We start from the raw sequence: 16,699 nt of genomic DNA, 5'->3' as shown, positions 1-16,699 counted from the left end.
ATAAATCTATTGATTTTATCTGCCTAGTATAAGGGAACAACAGGTAATGATAACTAAAATAGAGAATTGCAGCTGAAACCATCTTTAGATGCATGTTTGTAATACAGTATTAGACCACCAGATGACACTATGCACACACGCGCCGAAGGCAACAGGCACACAACAAGGTACAGAAATGCCTGACCTCACACACCCTGAATGAGTAAATCAAAGCGAGAAGTGATGCTGGATTAAATCCATTTTAAATCCAGTGCCAAAGTGTGGTATGAACAGGCACAACTGTCCTTCTGTTGTTCACCAACAAACAATGCTGTTTTTTTTTTTCTCCAGTTACCATTCGAAACACAAAAGCAAACTGAGGCATAGAGGATCTCATCTACATCCTTTCAAGTAAGTGAAGGCATGCTGCTTTGAAAGAGAAGATGCAAAGATGTAAACATGTGGTCCATACACATAAGTTATGACCTAAGCCAAGGCAGTAATAGTTCAGTCATCCTGTACTAAAAGGAAACCAGACACCTGGGAAAGGAACCAAGCTTTTACAAGCAGAGCTTGTAAATTCTGCAACTCCAGTTCCTAGTTTGGGAAATGTTACATCAGGGACAAACCCCTTAGTCTCTTTGCAGTTCCATAGTACTGAAAGGAAATGAAGCCAAAGATCAACTGCAGAGCCATTTGGAAGAGAGGCCATTTATTTAAAAAATACCAATTATTTCTTTCCATAAAAGCAGCTTATTTTATTAGCTGCTTATTTTTTTTTTTTTTAGGTATGTACAAATATAACAGAGTCTACATGACCCAAATGTTTCATGTGTGCAGGAAAACCCTACAGGAGAAAGACAGGCTGTGGCTGCTTAGAGAACAGAGGCGAAAGAAGAAACTGCGCAAACTGCTGAAGAGAATAAAAAACAACGACACATGCAGCATGCCAGGTCTCACCTGCTTCACCCATGACAACCAGCACTGGCAAACTGCGCCCCTGTGGACACGTAAGGATGCTCTAAACTAAGTAATAGGTGGGTGCAAGGTGCTGGCTAGGAGGGCCTAGGATCTGGGTTACTAGCAGTAATGTTATCGCTAGTGTGTAGCCAAAGCCACACAGTCGTCCTCATGCTAAATAATCTCTTTCAGAGTCGGCATTAGGGTTTCACTCTAAGAAAGGCAGAAGAGTTAAACGAAAACAGAGTGTAAATAAAAGCCAGCACATGTTAGATGGTTAACTGTAGCACAGCACGTGCGCTTCTATGTCACACGCTGTATCGGTTATAATAGTGCCTGCTGTTCTGTGCATTATCTCACCTACAGCTAGCAGTTTCCCACGTGGGGGGGAGGGGGGATGAAGAGGGAAAAACAACTAGCCCAGCCTGTATATAAAGATTGAGCTGTGTCCTGTGGCTTAGATAGGCACAGACAAGAACCTAGTGCCAGAAAGCAATCTCTGCTGAGAGCTGAGGAGCAAGACAGTGAATGTCTGTGGATTAAGTGATACAGTACCTAACAGTGCCTAACAACACAACGTGTATCTTGCATCTTCACGCCACCTAAACTTTAATTTGCAGTGGGACCTTTCTGTGCCTGTACCAGTGCCAACAACAACACATACTGGTGTTTGAGGACAATCAACGAGACCCACAACTTCCTGTTTTGTGAATTTGCTACTGGGTTTTTGGAGTATTTTGATCTCAATACTGATCCATACCAGGTACTTGATCATAAAACAGCTCTGGAAATATCAAAACAAAAAACATGAGCAGACCAGAACTAGACATTTTATATGTTGTGTTCTTCCTGTCATGGGGGACTGTTAGCGGCTGTCACTGACAGTACTGTTCTACTATAGTGTCAGCCTGAGCAAGAACCATATAATTCCAAAACTTTTGTCACAGACATAGAAACCTAGTGGTCTACACCCAGGCAGCTTACCTTGCTCTGGAAACATCTTTTCTGTGTTGCCTATTTCTCGCTTTAGAGAAGACTGATAGGACCTTCAAGGTCCTGGCTGCCCACTGAGATGAGTGAGTCCTAAGACTACAAACTATAGTCTGTAAGTAGCTCAGCAATGTTGTTTATTGATGATTTATTAAAATAGCGCAGTAGTGGTGCAAACAGTAGATGGGTCCTGAATCATTTAAAACATATTTTGGCTTTTTTCCTGTTGGAAAAATACCACATGTATTCCATATATGAAAGTTATCAAGCACGTAACTCTCTATTTATTGCCAGCTAATTAATGCAGTGAATACGCTAGATAGAGATGTTCTCAATCAACTGCATATCCAACTCATGGAACTAAGAAGCTGCAAAGGATATAAACAATGCAACCCGAGAACGAGGAACATGGATCTGGGTAAGTGCCTTCCTTTCTCATTACACTCAAACTCCCTCAAAAGAAATGGTCTCTTACTTGCCAAGAGGAAATTTTTATCAGTTCTTCAGCAATGTCCCCTTGAGGCTGATGGCTGCATGTTCAGCTTTCTGGTTTTGTTCAATGTGTGTTAAGTATCAGTTTCTGGAAAAATGATGTAAGTAGTACACTGAAGTGTAATGTGAGGGTGTGGTGGGGCAGGGGGGATGAGAGAGGGACAAAACTGATTAAAGGGTGAAAGAATACAGTAACACAGAGCACAGTTCATAGAATCACAGCATAATTCAAGTTAGCAGGGACCTCTGGAGTTCATCTGTCCAAGCCCCTGTTCAAAGCTAGGGTCAGGCCAGGTTGCTCAGGTCTTTTTCCAGCAGGGTCTTGAAAACCTCCAAGTACAGAGACTGCATAACCTCTCTGGGCAACGAGTTTATCAGCTTAGTTTTAGCATTCTAACTGAAGGCACAATTTTTAGAAACATTTATTTTTGGAGACAGTGCAGTCCATGCAGCCTTGTGGTAAACTGGCTTAACTACCAAAAGGAGACTATTTTTTAAGCTGATTATTTTTCCCCAATCTGTTTTAACGCAAGGTCACTGTACCATGAAACAGCACCTCTGAAGAGGGAAGCAGATTATGTTATGCTGCTAAAAGTTACTCTCATAACTATGGCTTTAAATTCCAAGCAGCAGTGGGTCTCTATTCTTGTTCTAGATAGCTTTGTCATTTTCTATCCCATAAATTATCTCTTGGTCTACTCAGTGAATCTCGGTTATATTTGTGATCTTTTTATGTTTAATGAAGACAGCAAACAGAAAGCTACAACTTCTTTTGGAACTGAGGTCTATGTCATCTTAATTATACTAAGGGGATGTAAAAAACACAACTTTAGAAGACTTACAGCCCTTAGAGCTTGAAGCCTCCTTAAGCCCCCAAATGCCCAAATAAAGTGTTGTTATCTACCTCAGTCCCTCAAAGCCTAAAATACTATTTTAGGTCTTATGCATCATGTACATGCACCATGGAGATGTACATTTTGAAATCCACTAGTTTTTGCATTTAGACTCACCACTGAAGATCATTTCCAGGAATGTTTAAAAGACACCTATTCCAAATTACAACCTATTTTAGCTAGATAAGGAATTAAATACAAAAAATAACAGTTCTAATGAACATGTATGCAAACACTTATCATGACAATACAAGTTATCTGTTTATATTTTAAGTCTGTCTTTCTAAAAATTGTACCTTACCTTATTCTGTTGCAGGCAATGCTTAGTAACATTGTTAATTTTTCCTTACCTAGGTCTTAAAGATGGAAGCTACGAGCAATACAGGTATTAAAAAAAAGTTATTTTTAATACCACCTTCATGCTTGAAAGTTAAGAATGTGGGGTTGGGAATCAAGTGAACAGAAGCTGCATGGAACTGCATTTGCAAGATCTCTGCATCCCAATTACTCTGGAACACTGTAGCTGTTATTTCAATGTTACAGCACATTCTTAATACATTTAGTCAAAATTTAGGCTAAACTCCTCTCCCTTCCCATCTTTCAGACTGTAGTGCTGGTGGTTTTCTTGGTGATGGTTAACTTTTTTCTCCTTTTGCTGCTTGAAAATTAGGCAGTTTCAGCGTCGAAAGTGGCCAGATGTGAAGAGACCATCATCTTCCAAGTCGCTGTGAGTTGGGAGTAGTTCATGAAAAGCATTAGCTTTTACTTACCAGTTTTTCCCTAACATCTCTGTTTTGCATGCAGCACCTTCTTAACATTATCAGCTATTCTCATGGAATGTTTAAGTGGGAAGTCCTCTAAATTGTGCAAGAAATAAGATACTGCCATTATTATAGACTACTACTGCTGTACAAAATCTCTTAGTGGCTACCCTTCTGGGAATCCGGGAGCATTAAGGTCAGGGCAGCTTCAAACTGAAGCAAAGGTAAAGTCTCACTTAAAGAAACTGATTATGGTAACTGCCATTAAAAAATAGAAACTACCATTAAAAATTAGAGGTAATTATGTTGGTGTTGTCTAAATTTAAACTTGTAGAATCTCCCTAACTGTCACACCAGCCAGAAATAACAAAACTGTGGTTAAGTATCATTTTTTCAGAGCAGAGAGTAGCGTATGTTTCATTGCTATTCATCCCACCATAGTCTCACCTGCTGTGAGCACAACGGACAAGCTTAGAACGTAAACGAGACGTCTTTGTACATAATTCTGTAGACTTTGGGTGATTCTGATGTTACACTAAAACCCAGATTTGTTTGTTGCTTATTTTACTACCCTTTAAAACCTGGAAGATAATCTCAATTAGTGTAGTACTGTCAATTCTCAACTTTCCAGAGCCCAAAGGTGAAATACAAATTTAAAGGTACTGTGGCACTTACTTACTTAAAACAGTATGGGTTCTTGGGCTGCCTTTGACTTGCCAATTACCCTCTGCTTCTGAGTCTCCTCTTTTTATAGAATTTAAGAAAGTGTCTCAACCCTCTTAGTGAAAAAATATGTACAATTAAGTACCTTCATAGGTACAGTCTGGCATTCTCAACTCCTGCAAGAGGAGTTGCTAATTTAGTTGTAATATTTTTCATTTCTAGTTGAAGCAATACCTTTAGAACTCAAATGGAGCTACAACTAATGAGACAGAAGTTTTGTACAGGTTAAAGTTTCAAATGTAGTTGATTGTTTCTGTGATAGATGTGCAATATTTCTGAAACACTGTGGACCACCTAGAGTTTTTTTTTTTTCCTGCATGGAACTATTAGAAGTATATGTCCAACCACTTCCTACTAGCATGTTATACACTAACTCGTATTTGTTTTATTTTAAAGAGGACAACTGTGGGAAGGATGGGAGGGCTAATGTCCCCCAACTGCTGGACCTCAGCGAGGATATCAACTGGCCAGAACTTGAATCTGTGTACAGTCTAAATGAAAATGTGTATGATTTCAGAAAGAATTATAATGTTAGCCTGGAGGACTGGATGAACTTCTGAAGCTCAGATAGATAGAATTTTTGCACTGTTCAGTGAATTAAATAGATGCAGTGAAATCTGGGAACTGCTGTCAGGAACACAGGTCTCTGAAATCCACTATTGTACCTGCTTTTTGCTTTGGATTATACCTCACCTGCTTCACAAGGCATTTTACAAGAAGTCACCACTAACACTGTTCCAAGAGTTGGCAAAAGAGGAAACGCAGCTGCATCCCAAAGAGGACTGCCATCCCAGTAGGCAAAGGGTACGCACAGACATTTCCATGGGAGGAAACTTAAAACAGTTCTTGATTCAGCTCTATCTTCCAATGTCATGAGAAAACTTCAAAGCCAAGTATAACTGTAAAGCAAGATTTAGAAAACATGGACACTTCTGCTTCTAACTGGGGTGTAGATAATGGTGGAAAAGAACTATTACGAGATTCAGGAATTCAAGTGGGCAGCATTGAATGATTCCAACATCATGATATTTCTCAAATTTCCTCTGAGGATATGTTTTATTTCAATGTCTACTTGTCCGTCCTATTGACACCTCTAGGAACTCTAGAGAAAACTTTGACTAACAGAAAACCAGATTTCAGGGAGGGGGGGGGGTTATGTACATATTGATTGATATACTGTCTGAAAATGAACTCCTTCAGGTTGTGAAGAATTTTGTTAATAAAAAGTGTGGAATGCCCACATACCATTTCTCAAAATGTTACTTAATGTTGCATAGTACATTTCAGAATTCATCCGTTTCTAAAAGTACTGAAAAATTTCAGTAGATGTATGTCTTAAATTTTAATGAAATCAGATTTGTATAAAGTCTTTTTATGTGGTAATATTATATTGTATGTTCAAAACCAAAACCCTTCCTTTGAGAAAGCAACATTTGTTTAGCAGTGTAACTTTTAAAAATAAATATAAAAGAGGCAGCTCCAACAAGTTCAATACTCTGTGGCCAATAACTTATAATACTATAGTTCAGTCTACAGAAAAGTAAATTTTCTGAGCAAGTGCTACTGTCTTCAGTAAAGACTAAAAAACAGCAGTCTACTATAGAAGCACAGCATACAGAGTCTGAGTATTTTCCATAAACAGAAGGTTATTAAACACGTTGTAATTCAGGCACTAACAGGGAGATCTTCATAATTTTTCCATGTTACTAGGCCACCTGTTTTGAGGCCCACGCAAGAGAGAGCTCATACGCTACTACATCAGCTACTATTCTTCCTTTCAATAGCCTGCAATGTCAGTAACGATCTTCTCTACTGAGGCTTGGGAGATGTACCTACATTTTATGAAGAAAATATTTAAAATAGAAGACTCAACCAACAGTGGCCTTTACTCTTAACACTAGAGGTACATCTTTTTCCAAAACACAAACTTAACTTGCATTTCTAGAATACAGTGTAAAAATATATCAAAGAAACAATTTTGATACCTCCTTCTGCTTTTGCACATTAGGCAACTCAAGTAGAATTACTTAACTGGGGATAGAGATCTCTGGTATCACATACCCATACAAGAAAAATATACCTGAATGTAGAAACCGAACAAAAAAAACCCTCAAAGAAGTGCTGCTGGGGTCTTTTACTTTATGTGTTATAGTAAAACTAGACTTGAGCTTGTATTTGTATCACATATAAATGAGTCAAATATACTTTCCAAAATTTTCTTGACAGTTTTTTTTAATCATAGAAATAATATCTGATTGTGTTTCCTAATCCAAGCATAGCTTCTGTTTATAACCTGTTAACAGATTTAGTGGATCATCAGCAAAGAATGCTAAATGATGAAAGCCTGCATCAATACAAAGAAAAAAAATTAAGTTACTCATATAGAAAGCATATTTTTGGAAACACCTTTTTACTGCTTTCCAGAGAAAAGTATTACCTGTCTACCACTACCAATCAGTATGCAGAAGGAATACACTGGATTAAAAAAAACCCCAAACTAACAAAAAAAGAAAAAACAAAAAAACTTTTTTGACTTACCTTTCTCTGTGTTCAGTCTAACCATTTTGCCAAGGGGAGGGTGTGAATATCAGAATCCTGCACGGCCACTGTTACTGCTCCCGTTGCATATTAGTCAGAAGCGTGACAAGTTACTGTGCCCCTTTATATACATGCAAAATATCGAGCTGCTGAGCTGTTATGTTATACAAAAAAAGAAACTGATTTTATGAAAGGTAGGTTGTTGCCAATATTGCAGTTAGATGAAAAAGCTACCACTCTTTGCCTTCCAGCTCTGCATAAGAGTGCAGTTTAAGGTTAAAAAAACATTAATTCCATTCAGTATACACACAACTTTAGCTGTTAAATGTCTCACAGGTGGAAGGTCTGAGCCATTATGCTCTCAGCTTGACAGCCAACTAGAGAAAAAAAAATCATTTGCTATACATAGCTTTGCTCTGTTATAGTTACAGCATTTTTGTAATACTACAGAATTTTCTCTCACCTTTCCAGATACAGTTACCAGCCTTAAAATACTAGACAGCTATTACACTATGTCACCAAGTTCTGTTTTTAAATAGAAACCTTTATTTACATTATTATTAACATCCAAACACAAAAATCAGAAGAGCAGTAATACCTTACAACCAGCTCTTAGAAATCAGTCCCCATGGTTTTGTTTTGCAAAATAGATACAGATATTTCAAGCAAAACTTAATGTAAACTAAACTTAAATGCAATTCTCAATACTGTATGCCTTCTCCTGAGATTTTTTAAAAAATATTGCTCTCAGAATTACACAGTTTCATACTTGCTGTAGCATTCTATCACCTGGTAGTCTGCTAGTCTGCACATAAGTTCTAAAATAAAATGTGCGCTAATTGGTAAAACATTCAAATACTTTCGTCTTATAACTGAAAAATAGTCTCAATTTCCTAACTTTAAAAGCATGATTTTAGGGCAAAATTGGATATTATATGTGAATTTTATAAAAACACGGTTCCTGCGATCTAAAGAATAACAAGAGACGTGTAGCAAAACTATATTCAGTATGCAACAGTGATCAGAGGTGGTTGTACTAGCTAACTGGTCTCTTACTGCTGAGAAATGTTACATGGGCACTTTTTTAAAAAAGAACTTTTTTTTTCTTTTTTTTTTAAGAAACATTCAGAAAACTCTGCTGTAGAATTCAAACAGAGTTGGTGGAGATACTAATGCCAACAGATTGCAAGGAAAGTTTTATTTACTGCAGTAGATAGATAAACTTCAAACTAGATTTAGGATCAGTGTTGCCAAGAAAGATTTCATCAATGCACTTTAAAATGGCCTTTGTTCCCCCCCCTTAATTAAGTTTAAACTAAAATTCTTTGGATTCAGCAAACATGTAGATACTGGAAAGCTCAAACATTCTAAATACAGATGAGACAACAATGGCTCTTTATGGCATCAGTCAGTGATAGACAGATGTATAAACAGATTCCCTCAAAAAAAGTTAAGAGGGCACAATGTATAAAGTAGCATATAGTTGAGGAACTCACCTAATGAAAGCTATCGGGGTTTGTAGCTTCCATCAATATAATGAACAACTACAAACTATAAAGATTGTTCTACTCTGATTTAATGTAAAAAGCAAGGGATTGTTGTCTTTCAACTTAAGTGGGCAGCACTTACTCAACAAATAGGTGTGTTCTAAGACATAAAGGAAATAAAAGTTCCTTAGACTTTTAAAAGTTTTACATTAAAAAGCATACATGAATTGGACTGAAGGTTTTAAGTAAATACTATCACCTAATCTATACCCTCAGTACTAATTGTAAAGATGGGGTTGCATAAAGTAGGCTGGCTGAATTTGCATTCCCTTTGGAACACAACTGGCTGGATGCTAAGGATGAAATTCATAACACTTTTTCTAGTGAAAGTTATTTCTATTAAAATGGAAGATCACTGAATATTCTGAAAAATAAAACCACCTTATACTTAAAGTACCAGAAAAAGCAATCGAGGACAGAGGTTTTTTTCTTTACTCACTTGAGAGAAGTCAGTTTTCCATTACACAGTGAACAAGAGAACTAGAGCACCGCACATCGTCACTGCTTCTGGGTCACCCCCTTATGGAAGTTTCAAGGTTTAACTCGCTGCAACTGCCTGAAACTGGAAAAACTGCCAAAGGATCTTCATTTTAGGGAACCAAAACAGAGAAATAAAACATCTATCACCAAGCAGTATGAATAATTTTGTAACCAAACTTAAATACCGATAGGAGAGAAAACTGCTTAGAAAGTACATTCATTACTATTAGAACAATCCAATGAGGTGCAGACATTTGGTTAAACTGAGTCGATAACCTGCAGGATTTCTGGATGTCCTGTAACAATGTGGTTTTGCAACAGACAGACTTTTTCTGAAGAACATTTAGAGTTCATTAACATTGACCAAAAAAGACATAATCCAGACTCATCAACTGAAAAGGCAACATATAAGCTATGACTGTCATACAAGTCATAACATTTTACAATGCAGAGCCTTTTTGCAAAATTGCCTTACATAAAAGAAATGTAACAAAGTGCTCACAGGTGGAGAAAGCATTTAACAACTGATCTTTTATAAAAAGCTGTATGTTAAAGATGTAAAAATAAATGACGTGTCAAAGACCAAAGGAGAGAGAGATGTGGGCCAAAGTCACCCAGCTTCAAAGACATTAAATTTAATTAAAAAAAAGTTTTCTATTTGGACCTCAACTACACTTAGTTTACAGAAATCAACTTTGTTAAATATTTAGCTTCACAAACTCTGCAAAAATGAGTTAGTGATCTACAAAAGTCATATATATAATACAATATCTTAAAGATCATATTTACAAAATTTATTCACAAGAAGACTGCAAAATTCTGATTCAGACAGCAGTGCCTGGCCTTGAGTTTTCTGAAGTTTATTTTAAAAAAGATGAAAGATTATTGCTCTAATTTTCAAACACAGAAAACATTACATTATGCAGTCTTTTCAAATAATTCTAAAGAGATTGTATTTGAGAAGGAACATGAGCACACCCTACCTTCATATTAAGTCCTTATCAAAGATATTGCATTAATCCATTATATAGTCTTTTATAAAGTGCACTCAGCTGCACATCAATATGTAAATATTAGTCACAATTGTGTTTAAATAATTTAAATTTATTATCTTCTCTTTTTTACCCCTTGACATCAATGGACAGGATTCTGGAATAGTATGTGCCAATCCATTTTGCACTGCTACTTTGCCTGGGAAATCCTGACTCTTGGGGGTTAGAGATTAAAAGCAGCATTTATATTCAGGAATTCATATAAAAGAGTCAAGGCTAGGAACTACATTCTCTGTCAGATATTCTTACTAGAGAAATCAGAAAATTCTTATCACCATGACTTCTCCAGGCACTTTCATCTGCCTGTAGTTAAAGGGCTTTGGATAGCTACAGTAAATAGACATGGTATCCGAGGAGTCTACCCATTATATTTACTAAAATGCTATCGCCAAATTCACATTTCTAGAGGCAGAGCGCCAAATATATTTATGACCTTGTACAACAAAATATACAGTAATACAGAGACTGCTTCTATGAAAAAAAGTTTTTTTTTTGATTTTTTCTTTCTTCTGAATGAAGTAACTTATAACATCATGGTGATTAGCTGGAAAAAATCACTTATTTCCATAAGGCCAGTACTAGTTGCCATGAAGAATGCGCAGTTGTCCTTTGTAACACTAGTGCATCATTAATAGAGCGCATTCTTGTTTGGAGATCATGGGTTTAGCTGTCAGCAGTATTTCTGTTAAAAAGAAGAAGAAGAAGAAAGCATCATTAGAGAAAATAAAACCCTTTGCTGAAAATCTTTCCAATGTTGCTTTCTGAAGAGAAAAGTACTGTCAAGTTCTAAGCAGAAAAACAGTGGTTTAGTACTCCTTCTTGAAGTGAATTTGTAGAAAAGAAATGCTATCTCAGAGCTGCTTAAAGGTGCTATTTGGTTATCTTCACACTATGACATGTGCTTTGGGAAAACCTGACATTCACCTTCCTTTACTCCTCTTTGTATAATGCTTGACTTTGTCCAGTCCTCCACAACCTTGCTTGTCCCCTAGAAGTCCTCCGATTTTTTTCACTAGTTTCTTAGGAACCTTAGACAAAATTTCATGAGATACTGGTGATTTGAGTAAATTTAGTTTATCTGAATATTGTTCTGCTCTTCCTTTGGTATTTTGTGGAAAGATTACAACAAAAATGTATTTAGAATTTCAGCTTTCATTGTCTGTTACTAACTCACTTTTGCCTTAAACAATTGGCCTAGATTTTCCATAGTTCCTTGCTACAAGAACACGCATATACTCATAAGGATAATTATCATCATTAGCTTCTTCCAGAAAGACACTGTGTTACTGGGATTCTAGATCTGACTCATGAGGGCTGTTATATGTAATCTTTTTCATCTCCTGCAGATACTTTTAACAGCTTCTGTGTTTTGCTTTCTGGGATTTCTCCAGGCTCAGAAGTATTTAAGCACCTCTTACGCAGTTTAAGCCTTGATCCTGTGATACTTGAAAGTCAACAGCTAATCATAGCATATCACTTAGGTTCACCATGGATTTGGTTTAAATATCAACAAAAATAAGGTATCTCTTGAGAAATACCAAAAGTAGCACCGCAGATGTAATTACAAACAGGGTAACTGAGAACAAGATTGTGTCAGAAGAAGAGCTGGAAACAAATTGTACTCAGTGTCAAGTAAGTCAACAGATCTTTTCATCCAGACCTTGAAGGATGATAGACCTGTTGAATATTTATGATTTTGTCTAGACAGAATTAATTATTATATACAACTTACCTGGTCCGGACCCATAGGCATCCCTGACATAGGCATGGTATTCATGTTCATCTGTCCAATGTGGCCACTGCTGCCATTCATGTGCATCATACTGTAAGTCGCAGGATTACCTTGATGGCTAAACTGCTGCTGTGGAAAAGAACTGAAGCACAAAAGGACAGACAGAATTAGTCCAAGAAGTCTACTCAATGATATATTGCCTCCCCTGTACCAGCTCTGACACACACGAAAGAAAAATTACATAATCACCAAAAGCATGAAACTATTTATATTTACTTTTTCCCCCTTGTTTAATGGAGGGGGGGAAGTTCCCCTCCCAAAAGGAATTTTGAATTTTCACATACATATAGAAATTATATATATGTGTGTATAAATAAATATATATATATATATATATATATGTATGTATGTATGTATGTATGTATACACACACACACTTCCTATTGTAACCCTTTTGGAGGCTTCAGTTAAGACTGTTGTTTCTGGTTACAATGACTGCAGTGGTCCAATGTAAGTAACAGGAGCTAGGCATAAGATGTACTGAATCACAGTCTGTTTCCTAAACCAGAGCAGATCAAGGACGATACAAACACTAGAAGATACAACTTGTTTTTTCCTCTTTGAAACATTCTTCTTCCTACAAGCTATTTAACATGGCTTTTGCTTTCAAGCAAAATGAAAGAAAATTTGAGTCATAGATTATAATGTTTACCTGCTCCTGGCCATGCTTCCCGATGGCCAGCCCTTCATCTCAGCAGACTGGTACATTGCTGCTGCCTGAGGATGCTGCATCATAGGATTCTGGGAGGCTCCAATTCTTGACGACATCATTGGGTTGGGAGGGCTTGATACCCTGCTAAATGCAGGGTCAGGTTGTTGGTTCAGTCCTTACAAGACAAACAGCAGACAGGCAATATACTTCAGTTAGCATAACCAAACATTTTTATTTTATCTTCTTGCAAAGAAAGGAAGGGCGAAAAGTCATCTTTTTGCACAAGTATTTTCCATGCTTCAGAATGAGCAATACATAGGTAGTTGGGGTTGATTAAATAAATGACAAAAGAGAAAAGAAGGCAAGAGAGAAAAAAAGCAACATGCTAGCACTAGTACCATAATTAGGTGGGTAGGGGAATTGCTGTGGAGGAACTTGAGCCATTGGAGGGCCTGTCAAAGCACCATCCATGCTTCCTGAGGCAGTCACATTTGGTGGTGGACTGAAAGCCTGAGGTTGCTGTTGCTGCTGCATCATCATTGCCATCCTCTGTTGTCTAAAATGATGACTTATTAGCTCCCTGTTACGCTGAGCCACCATTTGAGCATTAAGAAAACCTTGCTGCTATCCCCCAAAGGGAAAAAAAAATCACATTAGAAAACATTTTTATAAACCAAGTCATGTCAGAATCAATCAAATCTCAAACACTAAACCCAGTACAAACAATAACCAGAACAGAAAGTAAAGAAAACCCACAGCCAGTAAAAGAACCATTAAAATATCAGACAAAGGTTTTCATTAAGTTGTCACTGCTTAGCACTGTTTAGCACTGTCAGGTGCTAAAGAGACAATGCAGTAAACTATCTAGCATACCCTACAGGGAAAAGACTTAGCACACTGTATCAGCAGCATGACCTAACTGATTCCTCTGAAATCTCATGAACATGAGAGGTTTCAAACTTTTGTTTGTTTGTTTTACAGGGGAAATACATGAATATACACTGTGGAAACATGAAAGAAGGCCCAAATTCTAAGCAGACTTGCAAAAGATGTCTCTTTTTAAAAATTACTGTTTTCAGAAAGGTTAGTAGACTAATTACTTACCTGTGATGCCACCTGCGTCTGCATAACTGGTCTCATCACTGAGGTATTGCCACTGCCTGGATTTTCCATTTTCATTTCAAGTGCTTGACGAGTCTGATTCATAAACTTAGAAAAAGACATTTTAGCGCTATTACCTTGAAAATATCAGTATCTGAAAAAAGTAATGGCAAGTCTGCAAAAAAATTCTTTATAAACCTCTTGAATCACTCAAAAAGAAAACCCCTTCAAACAGTCTAGTACTAACTGGCTTTCTCTCTCTCTCTCTTTTTTATTTATTTATTTTTCTTTTTTAACTTTCTTCTTTTTTTTTGAACTTAAAACTTTTTAAAAACAAATACATAGCAGATCAAATCTAGTTCTAAATCATATTTTCGACAGAATGGATAACCACACACTACAGCTGTGTTTAAAATACTAAACTTCTGTCTCCTTCCTTCTCTGTTGTAATACTCCGAAACCATACAGACTGAACTAGCGACACTGAACAGCCAGGATTAAACACCCTGTTTCTTAAGCATTAAATGTTGCCACTCTGTATTACACAGCATCATCTTAGTTTTCTTAGTTTTACATATGAATTTTCCATTATCTAAAACTTGGTCATGTCCTAACCGTATTTCAGAATGGCCACAGCATTTCCTTTCATTAGCCAATGTTTTCCATATTAAAAATGTATCCTGTACTCTCTACTGATATCATGACTCTATTCTACTGGAACCTATTTTCACAAGCTGAAATTAATGTTGAAATAATCCAGTAATAGATGTTTTTTCAAAGCAGTGCTTTCAAGACAGTGTTAAGATCTTTGTGGTTTTACATACCCTGGATCCCTCTGTCCTAAGTAGCTAAAATGAGATCAAATTAATAAAGGGAAAGCAAAATAATATTTTAATAAATATACATGGTTATTTACAGAATACAATCAAAACAAGCAATACGCAGAAAAAATGCAACCGCCAATTTTGTGGTCCATTTGATCACGAACTGTAACATCAATTCCCATATTCTTGAACCAACAGAATTCGGTGCGTACCTCTTGTTGTTCTGAAATAAAAGAAAAATGTAAAAGCAGGACCAAAAGATTACCTGCTGCCCCTGAAGCCTCTGCTGTAGTTGCATTCGGAGCTGCTTTGGTGTATTGGTTCGAGGTCTCATCACATTTGCTCTAGGATGCATACTTTGAAGTGGAAAATTGCTTTGTTGGCTCATCTGATTCATCACTGAATTAAAGGATGGCTGTTGTCCCTGAATGTTACTAAAACCTCCTGGCATTGCTGCCCCTTGCCCTTGATAGGGCTGGCCATATAACGAAGACTTCTGGTCAATCATAACTGCAGATTCCTGACCTTGGAATGAATCTTGCTTCGGTTCCAGAGCTTGCCCCTTCAACAGATACAAAGAACATACTGCTAGCAAAGACACAGGATTTCACTGTTATTTTAGTTGGAATTGCTAAAGAAACAATAAAACTAATATAACATACTAAGGCGAATAGTTTCTTGAGTAGAAAGTTGTACAGATAAATTATACTGGTTCTGTATCCAAAAAAAAAGAAAAAGCAGAAATTATGATAAAACATAATTATTTATCTTTAAATTAGTTTTGTTGCATACTACTTACATGAAAAGACTAGTATCATTGTTTAAGTTCTTTTGTACCTTTAAACTGCAGTTTGTACAACTGACAGTGTGGTTTTGTGTTTTCCACTAAATTCCAAATTATCAAATGGAATTTTTTTTTTCCTACTTGCTAGCCAGGTAAATTTAACCTGGAATTGCAGGAGATGAAGGGATCATCTTGGCTAGCACATTACTGCCAGTAACATATTTCACAATATATTTTTGCTCATAATAGATATACTGAAGAAAACCAATTCATTCTCTGCTGACACAATTACAATGATTTATGTCCTCCCCAAAATTATATACCAAAGTATCTTCTATAAACATAGATTAGATGATGTCATTTTATTATTTTGTAACGCACAAGAAGTTTAATAAGTACTAAACTTCTCTGATGAAAATCACTACTCAAAGCAGATTCTTCCAAAGGCAGGTTTAGGAAAATGGAAGCAACAAAGTGAGAAGATGCAAGTGAATGAGGAGGCTCTCTTCATTTTCAAGTACAAAGGTAATACAGGTTGTTGAAAAATAAATGGCCAAAATCTCTGCTTGCTTACTTGGTTTACAAGATCAGGAATTCCTAACGCTCTGTCAATTTCCTCCAGACTGGTGACATCCGTGTTGCTCAGCAATGTGTGCAGCTGGTCTAGAAGCGCCCTTTCATCACTCTGCCCTTCCACATTTGGTGCTGGACATAAAAGGTCATCCAAAGAGCTTCTAACTAATTGTCTATGAATACAATAAAATAAAAACCCCCAGCCATTATGGACTATAAAGATAGATACAAAGATATAAAGACTATAAAGATAGTTTTATATAGCATATTGACCTGAAAGATTATAACCATCCAGAAGACTGAAGAAAGACTTCAAGACTTAAGACTCAAATTTAAGCCCTGAATGTCCACTCAACTACTATCTAATCTTCAATGAATCCAAATTCTGCTTTTCCTGTTTCTGATTAAACTTTAGATGCCAGAAAAAGTTTAGTTTGTGCACATGTGAGAGAGAGGTTATTTAAAACTTTCCCATCTCACTCTCCCTCCCAACTCAGCGCGGTTTGATTTTGTTAGCAGTGTTTTTTCGGAGCTGCATTAAAAGATACAGAGTCACAT

The 16,699-nt window shown here is 36.7% G+C and overlaps 2 protein-coding genes across 7 annotated transcripts in view; one reads left to right on the top strand and one right to left on the bottom strand.

Annotated features, from left to right (window-relative positions):
* Window positions 1–7,012, top strand: part of SULF2 (sulfatase 2) — a 159,332-nt gene extending 152,320 nt beyond the window's left edge. For all 3 annotated transcript variants that reach the window (XM_062589261.1, XM_062589260.1, XM_062589259.1), the window contains exons 16-22: window positions 331–390; window positions 820–989; window positions 1,560–1,702; window positions 2,224–2,347; window positions 3,669–3,699; window positions 3,985–4,041; window positions 5,195–7,012. In XM_062589261.1, the coding sequence (XP_062445245.1) occupies window positions 331–390; window positions 820–989; window positions 1,560–1,702; window positions 2,224–2,347; window positions 3,669–3,699; window positions 3,985–4,041; window positions 5,195–5,225 (616 nt within the window). In that variant the 3' untranslated portion in view covers window positions 5,226–7,012. The remainder of the gene's footprint in view (window positions 1–330; window positions 391–819; window positions 990–1,559; window positions 1,703–2,223; window positions 2,348–3,668; window positions 3,700–3,984; window positions 4,042–5,194) is intronic.
* An 847-nt stretch (window positions 7,013–7,859) lies between these two features.
* Window positions 7,860–16,699, bottom strand: part of NCOA3 (nuclear receptor coactivator 3) — a 92,131-nt gene continuing 83,291 nt past the window's right edge. For 3 of the 4 annotated variants that reach the window (XM_062588884.1, XM_062588885.1, XM_062588883.1), the window contains exons 17-23: window positions 16,143–16,314; window positions 15,050–15,346; window positions 13,964–14,068; window positions 13,258–13,483; window positions 12,860–13,034; window positions 12,148–12,289; window positions 7,860–11,097 (exon numbers count right to left, since the gene is read on the bottom strand). In XM_062588884.1, coding sequence (XP_062444868.1) covers window positions 11,086–11,097; window positions 12,148–12,289; window positions 12,860–13,034; window positions 13,258–13,483; window positions 13,964–14,068; window positions 15,050–15,346; window positions 16,143–16,314 — 1,129 coding nt within the window. In that variant the 3' untranslated portion in view covers window positions 7,860–11,085. The remainder of the gene's footprint in view (window positions 11,098–12,147; window positions 12,290–12,859; window positions 13,035–13,257; window positions 13,484–13,963; window positions 14,069–15,049; window positions 15,347–16,142; window positions 16,315–16,699) is intronic. The other variant, XM_062588886.1, reaches the window with a different exon arrangement.

This window comes from Rhea pennata, chromosome 16, assembly GCF_028389875.1.
Source record: "Rhea pennata isolate bPtePen1 chromosome 16, bPtePen1.pri, whole genome shotgun sequence".
In the NCBI taxonomy this organism is placed as follows: domain Eukaryota; kingdom Metazoa; phylum Chordata; class Aves; order Rheiformes; family Rheidae; genus Rhea; species Rhea pennata.
This window is presented reverse-complemented; position numbering and strand designations above follow the sequence as displayed.